Source organism: Carya illinoinensis, chromosome 7 (assembly GCF_018687715.1).
Source record: "Carya illinoinensis cultivar Pawnee chromosome 7, C.illinoinensisPawnee_v1, whole genome shotgun sequence".
Classification (NCBI taxonomy): Eukaryota; Viridiplantae; Streptophyta; class Magnoliopsida; order Fagales; family Juglandaceae; genus Carya; species Carya illinoinensis.
In genome coordinates, this window is record NC_056758.1 from 1,822,881 (window position 1) to 1,847,097 (window position 24,217).

Genomic DNA, 24,217 nt, shown 5'->3' on the forward strand with positions numbered 1-24,217 from the left:
AAATATTTAATACTTGAGTACTCAAATATCTTCACATATTTAATTATAATTTTTTAATTAAATATCTTATTATTATATTTGGAGTATTAAGCTATTTAATTAGTGTACTTAGATATAATTAATTATACATTAGGTATTAATCATCTTATTACTTGAGTACTTACTTATGTTCAAATATGTAATTATAATTTTTTAATTAAATATCTTATTATTATATTTGGAGTATTAAGCTATTTAATTAGTGTACTTAGATATAATTAATTATACATTAAGTATTAATCATCTTATTACTTGAGTACTTACTTATGTTCAAATATGTAATTATAATTTTTTAATTAAATATCTTATTATTATATTTGGAGTATTAAGCTATTTAATTAGTGTACTTAGATATAATTAATTATACATTAAGTATTAATCATCTTATTACTTGAGTACTTACTTATGTTCAAATATGTAATTATAATTTTTTAATTAAATATCTTATTATTATATTTGGAGTATTAAGCTATTTAATTAGTGTACTTGGATATAATTAATTATACATTAAGTATTAATCATCTTATTACTTGAGTACTTACTTATGTTCAAATATGTAATTATAATTTTTTAATTAAATATCTTATTATTATATTTGGAGTATTAAGCTATTTAATTAGTGTACTTAGATATAATTAATTATACATTAAGTATTAATCATCTTATTACTTGAGTACTCAAATATCTTCACATATTTAATTATAATTTTTTAATTAAATATCTTATTATTATATTTGGAGTATTAAGCTATTTAATTATCACTGCAAATAATAAGTATTTAATTCTGTGATACTGTTCGAACAAACACTCTATAAGTTCGAATGGAACGCTGGTGAAGTTATATTCTGTTCGAACAAATAAAAATTAATTCGAACGGTATTCAGAGCGTTCGAATTAAACCAACCCAGAAACCAGTCACGAAACAGAGCACAAAACTGATAAACAAAACACAATTTCTGCATTCATGATGCCATATTTCAATACAACAAACTCAAAACATCATGAATATCTCTAAATATGATTATTAAAAAACTTAGAAAACTAATAAAACTTACCTCTTGTACTAGCAATTCAAACTTTAGTCAATCCACAATACCTATATATACATAAAACACATTAAACTGTTGTTCTATCCCAACAAATAAATGCAAAAACTCTATAGATATTTGTAAACGAAAATCGGAATGAAACATACAAAAAAACACAACTTACCTCTTGTCCTTCTCCTTTCTCTCTCAAGAATCTCTTCTCTCTCAACGCTTTCAAGCTCTCTCTCTCCACAACACTCTCTCACAGCCTCTGCCACGCTCTCTCTCCTTTTCTCAATCTTCAATCCGAGTGAAAAATGAAGTGAAAGGATCGGATTAATAATATGTGCATTTCAGTTCGAACTAAATTTTAATCAGTTCGAACGCGAAAGTCCAAATACCGCTAATTTTTCCCACAATTTTTTCGCGTTCGAATTAATATTTTTCCAGTTCGAACAGAAAAAGGAATATTCTCCAGCATATACTGATAACTTGGCGCGAATTTTCCCTCCAAACAAAAAAAATTCGTTCGAACATGAATTATCTCTATTCGAACTAACATTATATTAGTTCGAACAGATAATTAGATAAATATATAACTATACACATAATACACCCAATATTATTATGTGTATATGTAAAAATTATATAGACTATATAATACTAAGTGTCACTAATATCATAATACTAAGTTTCTTATCAATCTATAATATTAAGTATTTAAAATAGTATAATATTTTATTTACAATCACTAATAGTGTTATACTTATAAGTTAGTATCACTATAAGTATAATACTAAGTATCACTAATAGTATAATACTAAGTGATATTAAAGTATAGATACCATCAAAATATGAAAACTAATAATACTGTAATATTTTATAATATAGTCCAAGTACTTGGTTTATTATTAATATACAAACTAAACATATTAGAAATATGTTTTTTATACTAGTATAATTAATGCAATGTTTTACTATATACTTACTATATTTACTTTATAATGCAATACTTTAGACAATACTATTTTATACTCATCTAATCCATAATATATATACTATTACATATATATATACTAGATACTTACAATATATATAAGTAACTAGTATAAAACTCTATACTATCGATATATAGTTATCTAATATATATTATTATATATACTAGTGAGAAATTTGGCCATTAGTACTAGTATACTCTGTATTATATACTATTATTACTAATACTTCTCAATTGTTTTACCTCTTGTACTTATATATATATTTTTATGAAGTATTATATAATTCATTCGAACTTATACCCTTCTAGTTCGAACTTATACCTTTTTAGTTCGAACTAATTATACTTCCGTTCGAACGAAATCACGTTATTTAAGCCGCGAACCAGTTTCTTCCCCAGGAGATTTCGTGCCTCCTCTCATTCGAACTTTTCGATTTCCTCCGCCGTTAGCAGCCACAACGCCGCCACCAACTCCGACCAACTCCTCAAATCTCCTAGAACAAGAGGTATGGGTTAAATGTTAATTATTTTTATAATTTTTTTAGTTAGTTTTGGGGGGGTTGGATTTTGAATCAATCCGACCCCATTTTGTTGTTTTGGGGGCAAATGACACAACTATAATCGGTAGAAATGATAGGGATTTACTCCTAAATCATTTCTACCGATTAAAATATTGGATTCCTTCATAAAAATGAATGTGTCGGTTCGGTTCTGAGTCGACTCAGCCATGTCTGTTTGGCTCAGGTCCGTTCGAATGAATACAAATTTCATTCGAATTGAAGTCAAGTCCATTCGAATTAAATTTATGTTAATTCGAATGGAATATAATTTTATTCGAATGGATTTTAGGCTAATTCGAATGGACATATCTGAGGTCATTCGAATGAAAATTATGTTCATTCGAATGAATTTAAATTTCATTCGAATGAATATAATTTAATTCAAATGGAATTAAAGGTCATTCGAATAAGCAGTTGTCAACCATGATAGCACAATATCATCATTCCTCTAATTCACTTTAATTAGATCACATATATCTTTTATACATCAACAGTATACTAATGGCAAGCAGCAGCGGAAGAAAACGTTCCAGACCCCAGACAGTAGAAAGTACCTCCGCATCTCCTTCTCAGCCGGCCGTCAGGCCTATACTAGTTGAGCGGGAGATCATTTTAGGTGACTTCCGTGACCTCACTTGGGAGGGGCGGAGCATACATGACATCATCACCGATCGTGGATGGACCCCGATCTGTCAACAGAGGGGCACAGCATATCCTGAGATGGTCGGTGAGTTTTACCGTGCCATGGGTGAGCAGCCTGGTGATGCTCTATGCTATAACTTAGTAGTCCGGGGAGTGAGTATTATATTCTCTCCTCGCGTTATTGCTGAGTTCCTAGATTTGCGGCGAGAGCCCGGTGCCTATCCTGCAGCAGCAGCAGCGAGATCAGCGACTGCACCATCTGGAGAGGACACTACAGTCGCATCCTCATCGCCAGTGCCGGATAGACAGACCGCAGAGCTGGATGCTAGCTCGGATGATAGCGAGAGCGGTGATGAGGTACCTGATGATGGTCTCACAGACGATCAGGTTCGTGACCTAGTGCGAGACCCTGAGGCTCCTCCATATGATGGCGGTAAAGTGATCCGACAGGCCGACTGTATAGCATTTTTCAGAATGCTTAATTTGATTGTTGGGTATAACATTGATCCGAAAAAACACAAGACTGATTTCGGGATCGAGCGGGCCAGATTTTTGTTACGGTTAGCACAGGGGGAGCCGATTGATCTGGCATTATATTTCTTCCTCCGCATTCGCACAGAGTCACGCTATTCGGGTGGAGGTAGTCTACCATTTGCGCTTTTGATATCTAACCTCTTACTCCATTCAGGGGTTGCAGTGACTTTGACTGAGCGGAGGTCGCCACAGATGGGGCCCGTTAACAAGATCACATTCAGTAAGAGCAAGGGTCACTTGTCGAAGACTCGTCCAGTCCTACAGGATCAGCCTCCGCCTACTGATCCAGCTTCTACTGCTGCTGCCCCTATTGAGAGACACCCTGCTGGGGCTACTCCAGATGAGGTACGAGCTATATTGGCGGACCACCGCGACATTTTATTGAGGGACTTCATTCAGCCCATGATGGAGAAGCTTAAGGACCTAGAAGGACGGTTGCAAACTTTACAGGAGGATTTTGATTTATATAATAAATAAATATTGTTAGTAATTTTTTTACTTTTTTATATTGTATAGAACGTCTAACTCATTTTGGAATGTAATTAATGCAGTATAGTTTTTATTTTTAGTGTTTGCTAGCCTCTTTATTGTTAATAACACATTTCTTCTCATTATACTTAGTGTTCACGATAATTGAAAAAATGACACTATCTTTAAATTAATATTTAGTTAACTAAAATATTTTTAAATTAATTACATAAAATTAATTATTTATGAATTTGTAAATATTTTAATTCATTGTAAATCATAATATATAATATATAGAACTTTTTATTTACTTTGGAAATGATAAAAAATTAATAGAAAAAATATGTATTCTTACAATTTTAACAATATATCTTTTCAATTAAATAATACCGTTCGAACACGTTAATACTAATTCGAACAAATAATATTGCATTCGAATTAATTAATTTTCTGTTCGAATTAAATTTAATTAGTTCGAACGGCATAGATTTTTGGAGACGACCTAATTCGTCTCAGAATCTCAAGTTCGAACTAATTTTTTTTAGTTCGAACGGATTTATAAGGTTTTCCATGTTTTGAGACGAAATTAAAATTTCGTCTCAGAAAAGTACTTTTAGAGACGAAATTAATTTCGTCCCTAAGAAATTTCGTCCCTAAAAATTAAATTTCTTGTAGTGATTTATAGACATGTATATATATATATTAATCAAATGTAAATAATAATCTATGATCACGTTTTTCCTGATCAAGTTCTTGAATTCTATCCATGCATGCATGCATCCAGCTCTGTCGTCATGCACGTTCTTATAATAATCTATATATCGCGTAGATCATATGCATCCAACTTAATAATGTCGAGCTATTCATAATTATAAGTGACTTTATAAATCACCGTCTTAATTAAAACATCACTTATGACAAAATATAAGATGAATGCCATACTTAAAATAAAGGATATAAATTTTTGCTTCTCATCTTGGATTTTATTATTAAACTGATTTCTTATATTTTTATGTGACTCTATTGGTGAATACTTAAAATAAATAAATAAATATTTATTAAAAATATTAATATATAATAATATGAAGGAAAATGCTAAATATATTTAAGAAAAACTTATAAAAAAAATCTTATTTCTTTACATGTCAGCTATTGATATATTGAAAATTACGAAATTTAAAATTTAAAATTTTTTTAAATAACAAAATCTTGTTAATAAAAATATATATTTAGAGTAATGCAACATACAGTTATTTTTACGTATTTTTTACACATTTTATTGATATAATTAGTTATATTAATTTTTTTTAATATATAATTATTAATATTAATGAAATACATTAAAAATATATATAAAAACAATTACACATAATTTTGTGAGGTGTAAATACGTTGGCAATATAATAATATGAATAATGATATCCGCTTGCAAGATTACTTTGAACGTTGAATGATGGACCGAAAGGTCAAAGTTGTGATATATAAAGGAATGAGAAAAGCAAAAGTAAAACCCAAAACAATACATTACCAATCCATCACATCATCTCCCCCAAACCAGCCATAGCAACAAAAACAATCACTCCATTTCTGCAAATTTATCTCAGATAAGAGGAATCATGCAATACCAACATCAACAACATGACCATCAACAGCAGCACAAGAAGCAGTCAACAATCCTCCCCAAGCGCATAATCTTGATGCGTCACGGTGAGTCAGCCGGAAACCTCGACACTTCCGCCTACACCACCATCCCCGACCACCAAATCCCTCTTACCTCCGTTGGCCTGACCCAGGCCCACCGCGCCGGAGCCAACCTACGCGACCTTATCTCCGGCTCCTCCTCTTCCCACTGGCGCGTCTACTTCTACGTCTCCCCCTACGCACGCACCCGATCCACGCTCCGGGAGATCGGCCGCTCCTTCTCGAAGCGCCGGGTCATCGGGGTCAGAGAGGAATGCCGGGTACGAGAGCAGGATTTCGGGAACTTCCAAGTGGAGGAGAGGATGAAAATGATCAAAGAGACTCGGGAAAGATTTGGCAGATTCTTCTATCGCTTCCCCGAGGGCGAGTCCGCCGCCGATGTCTTCGACCGCGTTTCCAGTTATGTACTTTGCTTATTATTATATTTTTATCTTGCTTAAATTGTTTATTTTGCTTTTTATCTTTGTTTTCTAGTGTTTTTTTTTTCCCCTTTTCAATATCCCTTCAGTTTTTGTCCTTCTCTTGTTTAGTTAGTGATTTAGCATTTTGGATTTTTTTACTAGAGAGGGCGCTTGCTTCGGTTTTTTCCTTTTTCAAAATTTTCTAGTTTGGGACCTGATTTGGATTAAAAGTTGTTTCCTTGATAACTAGAATGGAACATGGAATGAAGGATCTGATTGAAAAAAGGGGAGCTAATTGAGAAAATGGGAAATCAAGAAACTATTTGAAAATGGACAAAGTACAATGTTAGTTATTTAGCATCTTTGTAAGACCACTTTCTATGATTTATTTTGGTCCCATGTTGTCATGCCCCTTCTTTTTTATGTGTTGTTTACTTGACGTAAAAATCTAGGGAAGGAGAAGAATCGTAGATGGAAAAATGTGGGAAAGGAGAAGAAAAGTCGGAGCATATAACTATCTTTTGGCTTCTAACCTTATTAGGAGGCAATTCAAGGGACCGACCACGTGTCTAGCATAGTGGGTTAGAAGTACTATAGACTGCCAGAGCTTGTTCAGAGTTCGGGGTCCAAACTCACAACTTTGAATCGAGGTTGACTAGCCAATCTTTATTGATTAATCTTGAATCTAAGGGTGCGAGAATGGTCCCCTTTAAAGCACTTTTGCATTAAGCAATTCCCTTTTAAGAAATGTAATTAGGTAAGGAATTTAGTCAACCAAGTTCATCTAGATGCACCATTGATGGAAGTTAGCTTGCACAGCACCAAGCATGTGTTCTCCTATCTTTTACTGCAGATGTGATTCAAAATTTTCTGTTGATCTCACCTAATCAAGCTACAATCTGCACAATCGTGGTTGCTTATGCATGTTATAGTAGGCAGGTTCTTTATCCCACGGTTCCATTTGCACATGCAGAACATATCTTGCCCATTCTTCTTGTATTAAAAATACTACTATACTAGGGCTATGCATTTGGCATATAAGTTAATTGACACGGAGCCTTATCGATGAAAGTTGCCTTCCTTGCGCATATCCATTGCTCAGTTAAGTGCTCACCAATTGCATGCTTGGTCGCTTGACATGACTTGTATTGTGGTAACTGTAGACTTACCAGGCAGGCATGCCTTTGAAATACTTGGTGAACATTTGAATGTCAAACTTTCCAAAATCTCTACGAAAAAACTTCTAGGATCCTCCATTAGAGAATTTTGATGACTTTGTAAAAAACAAAAATAAAAAATAAAAATAAAAATACAAACAAGCAATCAAAATTGGAAAGTTTCATAAATTATGAAACATTGTTAACTCTAGATTGCTTTGCTTGGGAATTTACATATTAAAAAAGACATTAACAATAGATCCACATTTTCCAATTTCCTATTCTGCAAATTATAGCTTTTGCTATAAAAATGATTGCTGAAAATTTAGAAAATGTCAATGTGCCTTCATTTGCAAAAATGTAAAATTCAATTATAAAAGGTTAAAAAAAAGGAGACTGGCATCTGTTGATAACTTTGTGCAAAGAAAGTTATCATGCATATCACATAGCAATTTTAATGGTTTTGCTACTACTTTAGAATTAGTGTCTTGTAACTACGATAATTACATGAAATCAATTTGCATATGCAATACTACTTTTATTTCTTAAGTAGGACTTAGTAGTTACAATTTGCATGTGCACTAGCTCTATACTTTCTAGGCATAGCATTAACTGGCCTGAACCATGGAGCAATGTAGAATCTGCAAATCGATCATAACCTGTATGCCTCTTGGTTTTATTTGGATTTCACGGATTGTCACATTTTGAAACATTTTTTTAGTAAAGGGGAAATTCAAGTCATAGCCTTTGCAATCAACAGAATCATTCCTCTGTTATGATGGTAGTTGGTGGATTGTGTGAGTCTGTCAATTGGAACTATACCTGAAAATGGGAACTTGTTTTTAAAATTTGTGTCATTGAAATGGAAATATTGAAGAGATAACTTGAATCTTGCAGGTTTCCTTGAATCTCTGTGGAGGGACATAGATATGAACAGGCTTCACCATGACCCTTCCCACGACCTGAATCTCATAATTATATCGCATGGGCTAACGTCACGTGTCTTCCTCATGAAGTGGTTCAAGTGGACTGTTGATCAATTTGAGCGCCTAAACAATCTCGGGAACTGTGGATTCCGAGTACTAGAGTTGGGGAGTGGTGGAGAATACAGCTTAGCCATCCATCATACAGAGGACGAACTGAGAGAATGGGGACTCGACTCTGAAATGATAGCTGACCAAAAATGGCGAGCCCATGCTAACAGGGGTGCTTGGAATGAAAATTGTCCCTGGTATCTTGATGCTTTCTTTGACCATCTAGCTGATTCGGATGAAAATGATGACGACCACAAAACTCCGAATGAAGCATATTTGCATAGGTTGTCCGATATTTAAGTTGACATTGTTTTTGTTCACTTGATCGTAGTTTGTGCATAGTGAATCTAAATAGTAAAAGAGAAATTTCAATGTTGATTTGGTGGTGAAGTCATATAGTAAAAGATCAAAAGTTAGGATTCCAATTTGAGAATAGGGAAGATGACAATCAGCCTTTTTTTTTTTTCGCCGAGTAGGGATGATGGGGCCCCAGGCTTCCATGTTACGGATTAACCAACAAAAGGAAAATTCTATGTGCAGTCATTTTTGCGGACTCTTTTGTGCACTCCAGTGATATGATTGGTTGTGTATTAAAAAAAATTAATCCAGCTAATCATATCAGTGGAGTGCGCAGGAAGTGCACAAAAATGACTGTATGTAGCATTACTCTAACTAAAAACAGATACTGCATCAGAGGATATTTTGATTTATAGTCATTCAAACTTGATTGTTGTGCTTTTTATCAGTAAATTTTGCTTCAAATGCATCATAATAACTCAAATGTACGAATGCAGAATAAGTTTATCTTGACAGGCGATGTTCTGTTCGTATCATACAAGTTCTTGAATATTTTGAGAGGATTGCATGCTAGAGACGCATTTGCACATGTGCAAGTTGGGCAGTTTCTTCCAACCTCATTATAAGGAAGTTATTCAAAATCGCATAATATATGCCAATATCATCAATGATCACATGGGAAAGAGATTGAGCAGGCAAAAACATGTCTTGAATATTCACATGGATTGTCTAAACCTTGAGTTTCCCAAATTTTCTCTTCCCCCCCCCCCCCCCCCCGGGGACAATCCCACCCCTTCTCTCTCTACCAAAACGTAATTATTTTATAAATAAATAAAATTTATTATTAAAAAATAATTTTTTACGTGAATCTTATATTTACTTATTCACTTTTAAAAAAAAAATATTACGCAACGATTACGTAATTAATACAAATATCATTTCTCAATATTTTTATTCTTGAGATCGGCTGTGTTTATTCAACTCATCTCAATTTAATGAGATATATTTATTTTTTTATAAAAATATTTAAATTTATCTTAAAATTATTTTATATATTTTAATTTATTTATATTTAAATTCATGTCAATAAATTTATAAAATATTATTATTCATAATAAAATACGGTGTCTAAATTCCAAAGCAGACTCCTCCTGGGTTGACACAAATCCCAGAGGAATCTCTCTCTTTTCCTCTTTACAGCTACGGACCCACGTAATTTTTGTGAATATACACTTTCTCGGATCTGGGACATATTAGATTCTGAAGTTAAGGCCCTTGAGTCATTAGTTTCAGTTCCTGGATCTTGAATGAAATGGGCGTCTGATATCTAATCGTGGGTATTTTCTATTTTCGCTGTAAAATTCAGACCCACTTCTAGAAGACACCGGGTTGGTTTAATAACTGTGTTGTGGAAATTTGATACCCAGATCTAGCATTGTATTCCTAGATTCTAATCTGGGGCTCTCTTTATTTTCTGTTTTTGGTGTAACATTCACTCGCTTTTAGTGGACATCAACGTCTGAGTCATGCTCACATTTTGAGTATGTGAAATCTTGGTGTTTTTTGTTTTGGGGATAAACTCACAGTAAGGTAGATGGCTTATTCCCCCGACCATGCATTCTACACTAAAGGTGTTTTGAGGTTGGTGCTGGTTTTGGTGGGTTTGAGTTTGGCTGGCTACATAGTTGGGCCGTCGCGGTACTGGCGTTCGAAGGGGAATTCAACTACCCAAGCTCCATGCCCTTTATGTGTTTGCGATTGTTCCTCTGAGGATTTCCTGCCCTTACATTTAGGTGAGTTTCAGTTTTCATTGCTCGTTAAAAGTATTTCTAAGTATTGTAACATTGGTCGTTTTGCATATTGAGGTCTTGACTCCTCCTGTCTGACTTTGAACATTTAGTACTCCATTACAAATAATGCCGCTTTGGTAGTTGTGCTTCAGATGATGACTTGCCTAGTGACTGGTGAATTTAGTTTTAAAATGTTATTTTTAAATCTTGGTCTTAGAATATGTCAACCCTGTATGATAATGATATTGATTATGCTCTGGATAAAATCGAAAAATCCAAAATCATAGACCTAATTGATACATCAAAATTTTAAAGAGAATATTAAGATTTACAACTCTGAGGAACAGATGGTTGAAGAAGACCACTTACGGTTGGTCTGCCAAGTGATTTACTCTATTCAGACATCTTTATTAATTTGTTTTTTTTTCTTCACATAAGTTTAGCGAACCCCCCACTAGGTCTTTTCTTTAATTAATCTAGGGGATGGTTAGAATTTTGAAATTTCTACTTCTCTATCGTGTTTAACTTCTGTGCGAGTGTACGGCAGGAGTTGAGGCCAGTAATACTTAGTTCCCTTTTAGGTGCAGATCCTTCTATTAATAACTTACAAAAAAAATAACTTATAGTTCGTCGCATTTTTCTTTTTCGTGTCTATCTTTGAACTTGCTGATATTAGTTATATTTTGATGCCACTTGAACTCATTGGTTTGTTCTTTATCCTTCTTGCAGAAATCATCAACAGTTCATTGCCAGGTCAGTTCATGCGTCTTATTTCTGTTTTATTTGTGAAGTGGTATTGTGAGCACTCCAGAGGGATCAAGTGGTTTTGGTAGTTGGAACTGCTAAAATTTGTGATCACGTTCTTGGCAGTTCGTGTATAACTTTTTGAAGCATTCAATAAAACGTAACATTTCCTTATCCAGAAAGTTCTTAAAACAAATCATACTACAAAGATACTCAAATAGGATTTTAAGTTGATAGTGTTTTTGAAGTATTCTTAGAAATACTTTTGACCTTAATCTTCATATTTTTAGCATATTAAGGTAAACTAGCCATCCCATCTTCTTCCATGGATAGTAATGCTTGACTGAGATATGGTTAAATCCTTTTCCAAGTCGGGATAAGATGGTTGGAAATTTGAGACATTTTTGCTAAAAGACGCTTATTGCCTTCAGAAACCCCTTGATGTTGAAATGGAATATATAGGTTCTTAAGAACTCAAGTCATTTTCTTTGAATATTAGTGTAGAGCTTAGTATCTGTTAGTGGAAAGTGAATATGGTAAGAAGGCTCCCATGGTCTAAGAAAGATTGGCGTTGCCATGAGACTGGAGGTGGGTTAATTGCAAGAGTATATCAATGAACCTGAAAAGCCCTGCATTAGGGAGCACATGGATAAATTAGTAAAAGGAATGAAGCTCACTGCTACAATTACACATGTTTGATGCATGCCCTCTTGGCCTCAGTTTTCAAGCAAACCCACAGCGGACTTGCTGCATAACTGTGAAAGAAAGTACAGGTCAATTTCCAACACGACCATTTAGCAATTCTCTTGCGCATGTTTGTCTAACTATTTTCTTCTCCATGTGCAGACTGTGGTAAAAATGATCCCGATATGAAGGAGGAAATGAAGAAGGATTTTGTAGCTTTACTGTCAGAGGAGCTAAATTTACGGAAAGCTGTTGCCAATGATACCATAGAACACACCAAAGCATTAGTGATAGATGCTAGGAAAACCTTTTCACACTATCGACGGGAGGCAGAAAAGTGCAGTACTGGAGTGGAAACTTGCGAGGAAGCCAGGGAGAGGGCTGAAAGAGAACTTGCAGAGGAGGTTAAGCTTTCGGAATTGTGGGAGAAACGAGCTCGTGAACACGGGTGGTAGGATAGCAGAAGAATATACTTCCTGAATCTAGTTATTACGTTTTTGTCTTATGCTAATGTTAGGTTTTAGATTATGACGTAGCTTCTACATGAACTAATGCTTAGAGGTCTCTCTTGTGAATATAGATTACCTGACGTTACCTTTGACCTTTTTTAACCTCTTAAGTGGTCTTCTGTCTGAGAACTAAGCATTTTCAGGCTGCTGCCTTCAAACCAAAATGAAAGTACTACAGTAATCAAATCAATCAATAACTTGTGAAAATGGAATTCAAAACCATATTTTATTCCTTGAAACCACCACGTACCCTTTTGTCACCAAACCATCTAAGTTATTACTTTGCTCTCAATATGAGACAAATTGCAACCGTTGTCATTAATATTTTTTAACGTTAAGATAGGATGAAAAATAGGTAGCACGATGATACAAAGTGCAAAAGGAACAACAAATTGGAGGTGGAGCGATAATTGTTGACCGAAGTTGCGAATAATCATATTAATTTGTAACTACACAATATATGCAATCAATGTCGTGCATATTCCATGACATGCATGAAGAACAGTACTCATCCATCGCCACAAGGATTCACAAACGAATCTGATTTCTCGTTTAGTTTAGACCCCACCTTCAGAATTGATCGCAAGGGCTTTGGATCCTCTTCACGTTCTAACGAAGTTGACTTTTTGGTCGTTTTATTCATCTTCTTGTTCTGTTTGGGTTTACTGCTCATCTCCTCGACCACGTCATGGAAGCTAACCGCTTTCTTTGGAGCTTTTGGTTGTGATGCCGCAGCAGATAATGTTTCTTCATCTTCCAGCTGCCTTTTAACAGAGTTCATCCGAGAATCATTATTGTCTTGAACTGGTTGGAGTTCCCTACCATGGGGATCACCAAAAGGCTCTAAAGTCTTTGAAGCGTTGTCTTGCTCGAGTTCAATCTTGGAGTCAGCCCCATCTTGTGCAGCACTGGGAATAGGCACTCGGGAAAAACCATGATTCATTAATGGAAGGGGCCCCAAAGTCGAGGGGATCTTGAGCGCTTGTGATGCTAGGCTTTTCAAGAAGTTGAAGAGCCTGATGCAGATGTTCGAATATTGGAGTTGGTGCTCCCTTTGATCCATCAGTTTAATTTTGTCCAAAGATGTATTGGGGGTCAAATGGGCATTGGTGGGAGGGTTTAAGTTGGAATCTGCTGCGGATAATGTGGGTACAAACTACAAACTTTGAATTAAGGGGAGTTGTTTGGGAGAGATCCTTTGCTTTTCTAGAGGAGAAGCTAACCCGGCCCTAAAGCTTTCTGCACTTTTAAAGTTGTGGTCATGATCAAAGTAAAGGAGCTTTAGAGAATATTGGTAGGCTTTGCCCTGAAAAATGGCATCATTTTATGGCGTTGAATGTGTGGCAAGATTGAACTTGCATGTATAGCATGGTTGTGTCTTTGGAGAAAAGTTAAAAAAAAAAAAAAAAAAAAAATGTAAATCTCAAAGCTCCCAAGTTCATCTCCACCTAAATGTCAATGCCTGCGGGTGAATAGATGATTGATGCCGCATGTTCAGAATTTGAAGTTCGAACTACAAAAATGAGATCCTTCTTGCGAACTGGCAGCCATAGTAATTGAACTCGGGCTTTGGGCGAAGACAGTAATTCAATCATAAATGGCGGCCTTTCTTGAAAGTAGTGTTAGAAATATTTTTAAAATAATTAATTATATATTATAATTATTAATAATATTTTTGGGTTGTTTTTAGAAGTAGTGAATTGTGAGAAGATATGGAAAGTTTCTAAGGTTTATTTTGTTTTGGGTCTATGTGCTTACCGTAAGTCTTTAGGTGGCTTGGTGGTTTCGTGGCTTCCAATTTAACCCCTGGGTTCAATCCACACCTCTATCAAAGGATAGATTTTTTATGATTTATGAGGAGGCTACTCCTAGGCGCCTCTCATGCACTGTGCAATGGTTGGGGCTCAAGGGGTGGGCTGCATGAAAAGCGCTGCAACGCATGGGCTAAGGGGGCACGATGCACTGCAACGCATGGGAAAAATTAATTTCCCAATGTGCACGCTGTGATTCGAACCAGTGCCAGCCGATTGGAAGAGAAACAAGGCAAACCATTGGACTAAGTTGTGGCGGCAGACATAATGTATATACCTGTTCCAAACAGTTCAGCAAAATAAAGAGTAATAACTTTTCATTCACATCTTTTGGTCATTTATAAATAGACTTATTGGCCCACCATTTGAGAATCATAGAATTTAATTTCAAATTCTCTCTCCCCCAAATATTTCATTTATTTAAAACTTGTTAGAATTTGTTTGTTTTCGAGAGAACAAATTTTTAATTTTTTGGTTGAATAGTAAAATTAGAGAGTATTTTGGGTCTAATTTTGTGTGTGCATAACGCAGTTAAACAAACAAACTTGTTTTAAGTTTCATTGTATCTTGGAAATAAATTCACTTGTAACTCGTGTGCATATCGTAATTGATGGGGACGAATATTGTCTTAATGAAAGTGACATTTATAACACAACTTGAAACAAACTTTCTCTCACTATTTTTGTTTTGCAACCCCTTTTGTTCCAACAAGTAGTGGCATGGTAAAATGCAGAACCAACCCAACCTCTATCTTTCCTCTAGAAGAAAGCAATGGTATCTTCTTCCATCTAGAGGAAATTCTAGTTTATTGCCGTTTGATGCTCTACACATATGTGTACAGGAAACACATGTATAAACCTAGCATCAGCACGACAACCTCGAATCTGAGATTCCATGGAAGCATATTGAGGACAAAAAAAGTAAAATTCTGCAGTTTAGTATCATGTATGATCATCACCACAATGTTTAATTCAAGGTTTTTCAAAGATTAAGGTCTCAATGATTTTTTGACTGAGTTGAAGATCAGACCCCGCACGTATTTGATATTATCCATATAGAACTTGAACCCTCGTACTATATTTTTCTCTTTTTAAATTTGACCATCCACACATAATTAGGGACACTTTTAATCCTTAATATTGTTAGGAGGTTTTTTCTTAGGCCCATTAGCAGCCCAATATCCAGAGCCTGTACCCACCGAGCCACTTGGTAACTCGCCCAAGGGCTCTCGACCCGTATAAATTGGATTCGGGGCTTCAGAGCAGAGGACAGTTAGCACAAGTAATTTGCCCTAATGAAAAGGGAATAAGAACATGTCATCTCAACGAGATTAAACTCTAGGACAAAACAGAGGATCACGCTGCATTAAATGTACTCTCCAAAGGATCATGTCGCATTAAATACATTCTTCAGAGGACCACGCAACATTAAATAGGTATGGCGAAAGGAATTTCGAAAGAACATCTCTAGCCTTAGCCGTAGAGCATGGACGCCTGACCCTTAAGCCAAGATATAAAAGGGAACCCCTAAGTATCGAAAGGGGGTTATGTTCTATACACTCATTATATTCACTGAGTCATCTATTTCTCTCTACTCTCCCACATACTTCCTGAGAGCATTACTAATTTAGACATTGAAGTCTCTCCCGACCGTCCAAAGACCAACACCTACCAATCTCTTTTTGTGTTTGCAAGCTACAAGCCCGAAGACTTGGACTACTGAGAGCTTCATAGGTGTACGAAACATGACGTCAACAAATATAATTAGTGATCGTGTTATGACATAAACAACCCACATGTTGATTTATGAATGTTGTGGATTGAATGAGCCAATAATCTTGATATATATAAAATAAATAAATAGAGAGAGAGAGAGAGAGAGAGAGAGAGAGAGAGAGAGAGAGAGAGAGAGAGAGAGAGAGAGAGAGAGAGAGAGAGAGAGAGAGAGAGAGAGAGAGAGAGAGAGACTCATAACAATACAAATCACAAAGCATACATTTAGACACTTTGAGAGATATAATTCATTCAATTAAATCCTATGATACAATTAAATCAGTAGCCACATTTCTGTTTTTATTATTGCAACAAAATTTGTGTACAGACACATACATTAATACACATACATAGATGTACATACATACATACATACATACATATATACGTGTATATAAAGAAGTCTTATGCAACTCTTCCTAGCAAATACCATCCACCCTTCTTTTTATGTTGCAGAATAATTATACATTTTATTATATAACAAAATTATAATAAAGAACAAATTCTAAAATGAACCATTGACTTCAAGATGCTTCGTCTCTTGCACCAGTTGGAGAGCTAGGAACAAATGGAACAAAACCCCGTCCTCCAAAAGCTGGTCTCATGAACCTGTCATCAAATTTTCTCCACCAGTAATGGACAGTGTGAGTGGGGTTACTTATCAGCAATCTTAAGCTGTTCTTGCGGGGGGGTGGATTGTTGCCCTGCTCACTTGGATCGTCATTTTCAATGAATAAAATGTTCAAGTCTTCTAGACTTGGAATGTCAGTTGCATCTGAGATTGCAGGTTTTGCATGGCGTAACAGCACTGCTTCAATTAGTGGCTTTGTTACGGAACCAAACACCTATTTTGAAAAAAAAAATAGTTTTAATAATAATAAGATAATCTCATATAATGTTGAAGAAAACGATTCGTATATGTTCTGTTTCGAGTCAAATATTTAGTGTAAAATAAAAGGAAAATGAGTGTGATAAAAGTTATTGGAAAAGGAGTATAGGGCGATATAAAACAACAAGACAGACCATTGCAAGAAAAATTTCTCTTTTTTTAGCACTGGAAAAGTGTACCAACTTTTCTAAATAACTTGCGCAATTTGAAAAGGCTGTCTTTTTTAATTTCATATCCTTGGTTCTCTTTCTGACAATTTTTTTTCCTTGATGAAAATCTTCTGGGATCCCAAACAGAAGCAGAGAATAAAAAACCGTTTAATTTGCCAAACAGAACCAAAGACTTACGGGTTCAATGGACGGCGCTAGTGTTACATGGCAGTCTACTTACAGTTACTTTAAAGCAATGATTTCACGGAAATACAAGAAAACATACCACGGTACTAAATAGAACAACAATTATGGTGCAAGTTATCATCAGTGCATATTCCGTCGATATGTCTTTAGAACTTGAAAACTGCATGTAATTTCACAAATCAATATCTGCCTAAAAACTAAACGATTTAAAATATTATAGACATGAAACGCCAGCAACTTACCTGATTATAGGACAATGCAATAGTTACTGCACCTCGCATTAGGCCTGCCCACCATATTATAAACTGAGATTTCAAATAGTTAGCACAGTTTCAACTAGACTCAAACAAGAATATCCATGCACCTAAGTGCCTGCCGTTGCTACCTGTTGTCGAAACTCAATCTTCGTATTGTTTCGTTTTTTCACACAATTTGTAATATTAGAAATAGGGAACACAAATGCTGCTCTTCCAATCAACACTAATGCAAACAATGTTGAACTGACAGCGATTGAAGTTCCTGCACTGAAGAAAACAGAATAATACCAGTTAGAGAGCAGTATATATCTCGTTTGCTTCCTGAGAAGATACATCTCTTTTTCTTGTTATCCATATATTAAAAAGAAAAAAAATAATAAAAAATAAAAAAAAGTGTGGTGTGTGGAGGTTGTGTAAATAGTAGGAGGTTGTGTAGCTTTTTGCGAATGGCAATTGTTAAAACTCACTTATTTGGTAGCAAAGTTTTATGGCAATGGCAGCATTCAGGATACCTTATATCTAAAAGTGGTAAGTGTCGTTTCATTTCACCTATAACGATATTTGAACTTTCAACAAACTATTAGGTATCAAAACTGAAGGAGAAAAGTTGTATAAATACCTTGCTTTGCTCTGTTTCCATTTGTCAATGTCCAAGGCATCCATACCAACATACAGAAATATAAAAGTTTCTGCAATAAAGGAAATTGTTGCAAATGCATGCCTGAAATCATAAAACCATTTGCAAGTTAGGATTTATCAACATAACTCAGTTGTTAAATGAAACTCACTCATGGTTATTGTCTTGACAACCCAACTCATTAATTTTTTTTATCTAACTCATAAGAACCTTAACTCATCCTAGTAAGAATCAGGACCAGGGAAACAAAATCAAAGTTTCCAAGCAATTACACTAACGAGCTTATCTATTCTATTTCAGACAGACAGATTACCTTCTTTGCCTGTCAAACTGCTCTTTGCAGGTGCACCCTAAATCTTTGTCTTTTGCAGTCTTCTGCACAATTTACAAACTGTGATTTTTTTGTGCCTACGGATTAGTTTGATCTGTTTTTATCATGGTTACTGAGTTTTACGAGCATTTATTACTCATCTTTCTCTAGGTTTTTAAGGGCCCTAATGAAGGATATTACAATTCTTAGTTGGAATAACAAAAGCAAAATCTATATATATTTTTCCATGTACAATGAGTATAAAGAACCATGGATTCCCAAATATGGGAACAGATCTTAGTAATATGTACTAGGAGGCCTCTCTCCTTGTAGGCATTTTTATGCTTCGTATCTTCACTAGAATATGATCCCTTTATAATTCAAATTTTCAGACAATCATCTTACATTTGATACAGATATCCAATGCATAAAACAGATTAAGGGATTATGTTCTTACTTGGTTGTTATCCGTGAGCTTTCTGTTACATTGTGCCATGTGTAGTGGGACATGACAATGCCGCAGAAGAATATTGTCAAGATCCCACTAAGATTTAAAAGCTGCAGGAAGAAATTAGGAATTTATTAATTTCAATGAAATTCACCACAAAGCAACGATCTGGCCTCAATTTTCCATTCTGCTCGTATCTGTAAACATCCTATTTCTGAAATTATCTCATATATTGTTATTACTTGGGTGGTCAAATTCAATATTTCTCACAAAATTGTATATTGAGTTATAGCTTTTTCAAGTATAAAACCTACGGCATGATGTGAAGACATAAGAGAGCAAACTGTCTACGCATGGGTTCTATAAGAACCTTCAGCAAGTGTAACTTATTTGGTTCCAATTGAAAGTCCAAGATGCCAGCCAAAAGTGATTAACCACTATAAATGCATCACAAGATATAACATCATTGACTGCTGAAGTGCTGCCAAACCTATCAATGGACATGGAACAATAAATTTAGCCCATTGTGTCAATGGGGACTAAACTTTCCCACACATTAATCGGAAATTTAGGTTCAGTTTGGCCACTCAGACGAGAATTCTAAGTTTTAAGATGAAATATTGAATTTTAATATTATTATTGTTTTGAGATTTAAAAAAGTGAAGAAAAAATTGAATTGTTTATTATATTTTATATGGAGACTTGAGAAAGTTGTAATGATGAGATGAAAATTTTGTGTTTGAGATGAGAAATCTTAGTGGCCAAACCGAACCTTATTTTTACGGTTCAATCACTTGCTAATTTTTCATTATTTTACTGGATATAAATTGCAGCTCTTTTTTAAGGGTATGGCAATCACAATAACTGAGGAAACAAAAAAGAAGTGACTTTAAAGAAATACAAGTAGATGGTACCTCAGCCAACATGTATGACAAATAAGCCATAAGCATCATGAGTGCAACTTCACGGTCTGTGGAATGCCTGTGGTGTAAGAACAATAACGTCAGGGTATACTCAGGCTTAAATAATTAGGGGTCATTTAACCTGTGATCTGGACTCCTTGTTTGCCATTCATCTCGTTCTAGAAAATGGATCCTAACTTTTAGCCTTGATGTCTTTTACACTACTCTTTAGCCACATTGTTTTGCCCGCTCATATTTCCTAGCAACTGTCTTCAATTTATCTAATTGTCCATTCTCCCTTTCCCCAACTAGTTCTGTGTCACTATCCAGGATTTGAACCTTAATATCTTCAAATGTGTGCAAGATCATGTAGCTTCTTCCTGGATGAATATAATTACAAGCTAATTTTTGTGTAAATGCCTAAATATGCAGTAAAACTCGTATGAGGATAGAGATCCAAGAATTGCCCAGGTTACAGACTGATATTGTGTAGTTCAGTTACAAGTTGGAAACTTATCCACATGCAGGGAAGATATGGTTTCATATTGCAATAAACTCTTCAGTTTCCTTTGCTTTCTATTATCAATCAGAATAAATGTTATTACTGTAGGTTATGCTACACTTTTCTTCTTTACAGACTCATTGTTTCAAACTTGATACTGACACCAATTATGAATCATAAGCCTAACTTAAAGTGCTGAGGCGGGGCTCCAAGTTCATCAATTTTACGTGACAGGAAGCCCACGCAAATATGATGGGGCCATGGGGTTATAGGTCGGCAAAGATGCGACCTATAACCCTGTGGAACAGTGTCAAAGTATCAGGGATGCAAAAACATTAAAAGAAATATGTAGAATAGGTAAATACTGTGAATGAAGAGCCGTAACGCATATGTTTGTACCTTCCAAAGTAAAGTGTCTTGATGATAAAAGCACTTACAAGACCCGCCTAAAACATGACCATAGAGAAAGTAAGAAGATATATAGATGGACAGCGAGTTTCCAATAAACAGTGTAATAAAATTTAGCAAGCCCACAACACACCAAAAATAAAACCGATTTGATGGCCAGTTGCTAACATATGAGCTCATAAGTCCAAGCAAGGATATACTTGAACGAGCTGCAATGCTGGTGAACCACCATAAGTGTTGTTGATTTAAACAAATGGCATAATTCTTCACCATTATGAGGAATATAATTGTGTTCATGTATGTGAAAATTAACTAGGATTAAAACAAATTATATCTGGACATTCACAAATACAGAAAGTTAAGTAAATTTGCATTAAGAATATCTGCAGAATTTGTTCTGCCTAATGTGACCCCAACAGAACTGTCAAAATCTCAAGTTGCTTCAGTGAAAGAAGAACAAAATATCTTTCCATATAAAATAAAATAGAACATCCAAGACATTGTTAAGATATAAAAGAAATAATAAAATTTACCTTTTCACATGAGCTTAAGTTTTTGGGACAAGTGGTGAGTTTACATGGTATTAGAGAAAAAGTCTTGAGTTCGAATTCTGACTCTACACTTTACCCCATTTAATTAAAAAGCAATGCTACGTATAGTCTCCATTTGGGGACTGCAATGCAGGCATAGACAATTTCATCTTTAAAAATTTTTAAAATTACTAAAATATCTCACTTAAAATGATGTTTTTTCTCTTTTAATAAAGAGCCTATACATGCAGTCTCCAAGTGGGGACTGCAAATAGAATTTTTCTTAATTAAATATTTCACGTGTCGGACCCACTCGTTCAGAGAGAGTCTGACCCACACGTGAGGGAGAGTGTTAAGATATAAAATAAATAATAAAATCTACCTCTTCCCATAAGCTTAAGCTTTTAGGACAAGTAGTGATTTTACCTACATGGCCTCAAGCATACTGCACAGGTTAACATTTTAGCTTGATACTTTACAATCCGTACAATGCAATTCCTCGCTATAACAGTCATGCTTGATTATCAGCAATGCACTCAATGTGCACCAACTAAACAACTTAAAAAAATAAAGAGGAAATGAAGAAACAACTTACTAATACACCAAGAGCAGTACTGCTGAAGAAGAGATAAAGGAAAGTCCACAACAATTTCAATGCCGTAAGAGCATCAATGTTGCTGAAATCAAGTGTTTGGACTGCATTGAAAAGCACAATAGAGGTGGCGTCATTCACCACTCCCTCACCGAATACAATACTGTAAAGTAAGGGTGTTTCATCTTGACTGAGAACCTTTAACATGAGAAAAAGATCATGGATTAATCACATATGTCAACAACCATATATTAATAAGTATGAGGGTCGAATTGTCAACTGCACCTGCAGAGTGCAAACTGAATCAGTTGCCGAGAATATCGCACCAATAGCTGCACATATAGGAAGACAAAATACTCAGTACTAAAGAATAATGGAAACCATCGCATGAAAAAATTGTTTCAACAGTAGTTATTAGTCACCTAGGAAATCTTCAATATTCAGGTTTGTCACGCCAATCCTCTTAAATAGCAAATAGGCACCTAGAGAGTCCAAAAAAAAAAAAAAAACTGATAGACTTAAGACTTATTATTGAGTAAAAATATAACATCGTATACCAAATATGAGTATATGGCAAAAGATCAGTATCATGCTTGAACAGGAAAAGCAAACAGTCGAAGTGGATGGAAGATTGCAGATCTTACCTAGTGATATTATGCAGAATGAAATTATTGTACCGAATACTCCGAACAAAAATATCGTTGTGAAATTCTTGAAAAATTGCTTTTTCTTGACCTGAAAACTGGAAACAGATCAAGAACTGATATGAATCTACGTTGATGTAAGAATCAATACACGTTTAAGAAAGAGGACATTTCGTGGAAATAAAAATAAAAATAAACTTAAAAACTAGTTTCCAGAAAAAGATTCCAATGAAACAGCATTTAAGAGTTTTCTCTGTTACTCTATAAGAAGAATTTTTAACCCCACATCACTATCTTCTCTTTTCTTGCGTTGCTTGGAATTTCGGACTCCAAAACAACCCAACCATATATATAGTAAAGGCACGGTTTTTCTATGAACCAATCACAAGGACATTGAGAGATGGGAAGAGATCATACCCGGCATTGAAAATGATTGGGGGAAGCAGATAAAGGAAGAACAAATCCTCACTAAAGACTAGTATTTGAGAACTCTGAAACTTGCTCACCAGCAACACCACCACTCCAGAGCACAACCCCTAGATCCAACCAATAGCAAAAAACAAGAAAACCCAAATTTGAGTTGATCATCTTTTACCAAAAAACCAATCATATAAACACAGTTCCAAGTACCAGCAGGAGGGCAGTGATGGATTCGTTGGCCCAGCGGTTCTCTTCCAGAAGATGACCGATAACGATGCAAGCGCAGAGGAGCGCAAAGAAGACGGTGAGTGCAATGATGGTGCTTGTGCTAAGAAACGAAGATGATGATTCTTGGAGTTCGGGGAGCAGAACCGGTAAGGTTTCGAGCACAGCCATTTATTGGATTCTGTAGCTGGATTTGGCATTCACAAGATGGGTTCGGTTCGTTTCGAGAAAGGAAGAGACACGCGGTGTGGGATTTGTAGGAGTTTGGAGCTAATGATTGGACGTTCAGACCAAAGTCCGACGTTGTTTATGACCTTGAGCTCTCCAGACTTCGATTCGTGGATGAAATGGAGGGAAGAATGGTAGTTGGTACGGGCTCGGATTATGTGCAATGAGATACAACCTTTATATCTGCATCTGCCAGATGTCACTGCCAGAATTTTTCTTGCTCTGCTACATTCTACGTATAAAGAATTTTGAAACAGAATCCTGCAGGGTACGAGGATTAGGATCTTAGGATTGTAAATTGTTTGTCCAGCAGAGACCTACTTTAAGGGCTTTTGAAATTTAGCTCAATTCAAATTAATCTAATTTTAAGTTAAACATAATATTTAAGTACTTAATTTTTAAGTTAATAAATTCATTTCAATTTAAAATTTCTTTCTTTACACGTCAAATTTATAATATTTTTCAACTCAACATATCTTTATATGGATGGCTTATAATCTTTTCAACTTTCTATAAATATATTTAAACTTATCTTAATATCTAAACACATTTAAGATGTTGAGAAGGGTTGTAAATAGTAGTAAAAAGTATATAAAAAGTAATGAATAGTAATAAAAATATGTGAAAAGTAATAATAAAGTAATGAATAGTAGTGAAAATTGTTGAGTACATAAAGTATTCTCAATACCCAAACGCAGCAT

The 24,217-nt window shown here is 35.0% G+C and overlaps 3 protein-coding genes across 3 annotated transcripts; 2 read left to right on the top strand and 1 right to left on the bottom strand.

Moving 5' to 3' along the window:
• Positions 1 to 5,752: 5,752 nt before the first annotated feature.
• LOC122317375 (phosphoglycerate mutase-like protein AT74) lies at positions 5,753 to 8,986 on the top strand. The gene is made up of 2 exons (XM_043134441.1): positions 5,753 to 6,368; positions 8,425 to 8,986. Exons 1-2 carry the CDS (start codon positions 5,885 to 5,887, stop codon positions 8,859 to 8,861), a joined length of 921 nt encoding a protein of 306 aa, XP_042990375.1. The 5' UTR covers positions 5,753 to 5,884; the 3' UTR covers positions 8,862 to 8,986.
• A 996-nt stretch (positions 8,987 to 9,982) lies between these two features.
• On the top strand, positions 9,983 to 12,687 carry LOC122317378. The gene is made up of 3 exons (XM_043134444.1): positions 9,983 to 10,651; positions 11,378 to 11,401; positions 12,239 to 12,687. Exons 1-3 carry the CDS (start codon positions 10,453 to 10,455, stop codon positions 12,529 to 12,531), a joined length of 516 nt encoding a protein of 171 aa, XP_042990378.1. The 5' UTR covers positions 9,983 to 10,452; the 3' UTR covers positions 12,532 to 12,687.
• A 3,750-nt stretch (positions 12,688 to 16,437) lies between these two features.
• On the bottom strand, positions 16,438 to 23,646 carry LOC122316016 (sodium/hydrogen exchanger 1-like). The gene is made up of 14 exons (XM_043132433.1): positions 23,274 to 23,646; positions 23,061 to 23,179; positions 22,644 to 22,741; positions 22,422 to 22,481; positions 22,285 to 22,331; positions 22,003 to 22,197; positions 20,869 to 20,915; positions 19,980 to 20,046; positions 19,075 to 19,175; positions 18,290 to 18,391; positions 17,799 to 17,937; positions 17,656 to 17,718; positions 17,493 to 17,573; positions 16,438 to 17,013 (listed from the first exon to the last, which is right to left on the bottom strand). The coding sequence occupies exons 1-14, from the start codon at positions 23,457 to 23,459 to the stop codon at positions 16,693 to 16,695; spliced, it is 1,626 nt and encodes a 541-aa protein (XP_042988367.1). The 5' UTR covers positions 23,460 to 23,646; the 3' UTR covers positions 16,438 to 16,692.
• Positions 23,647 to 24,217: the final 571 nt, after the last annotated feature.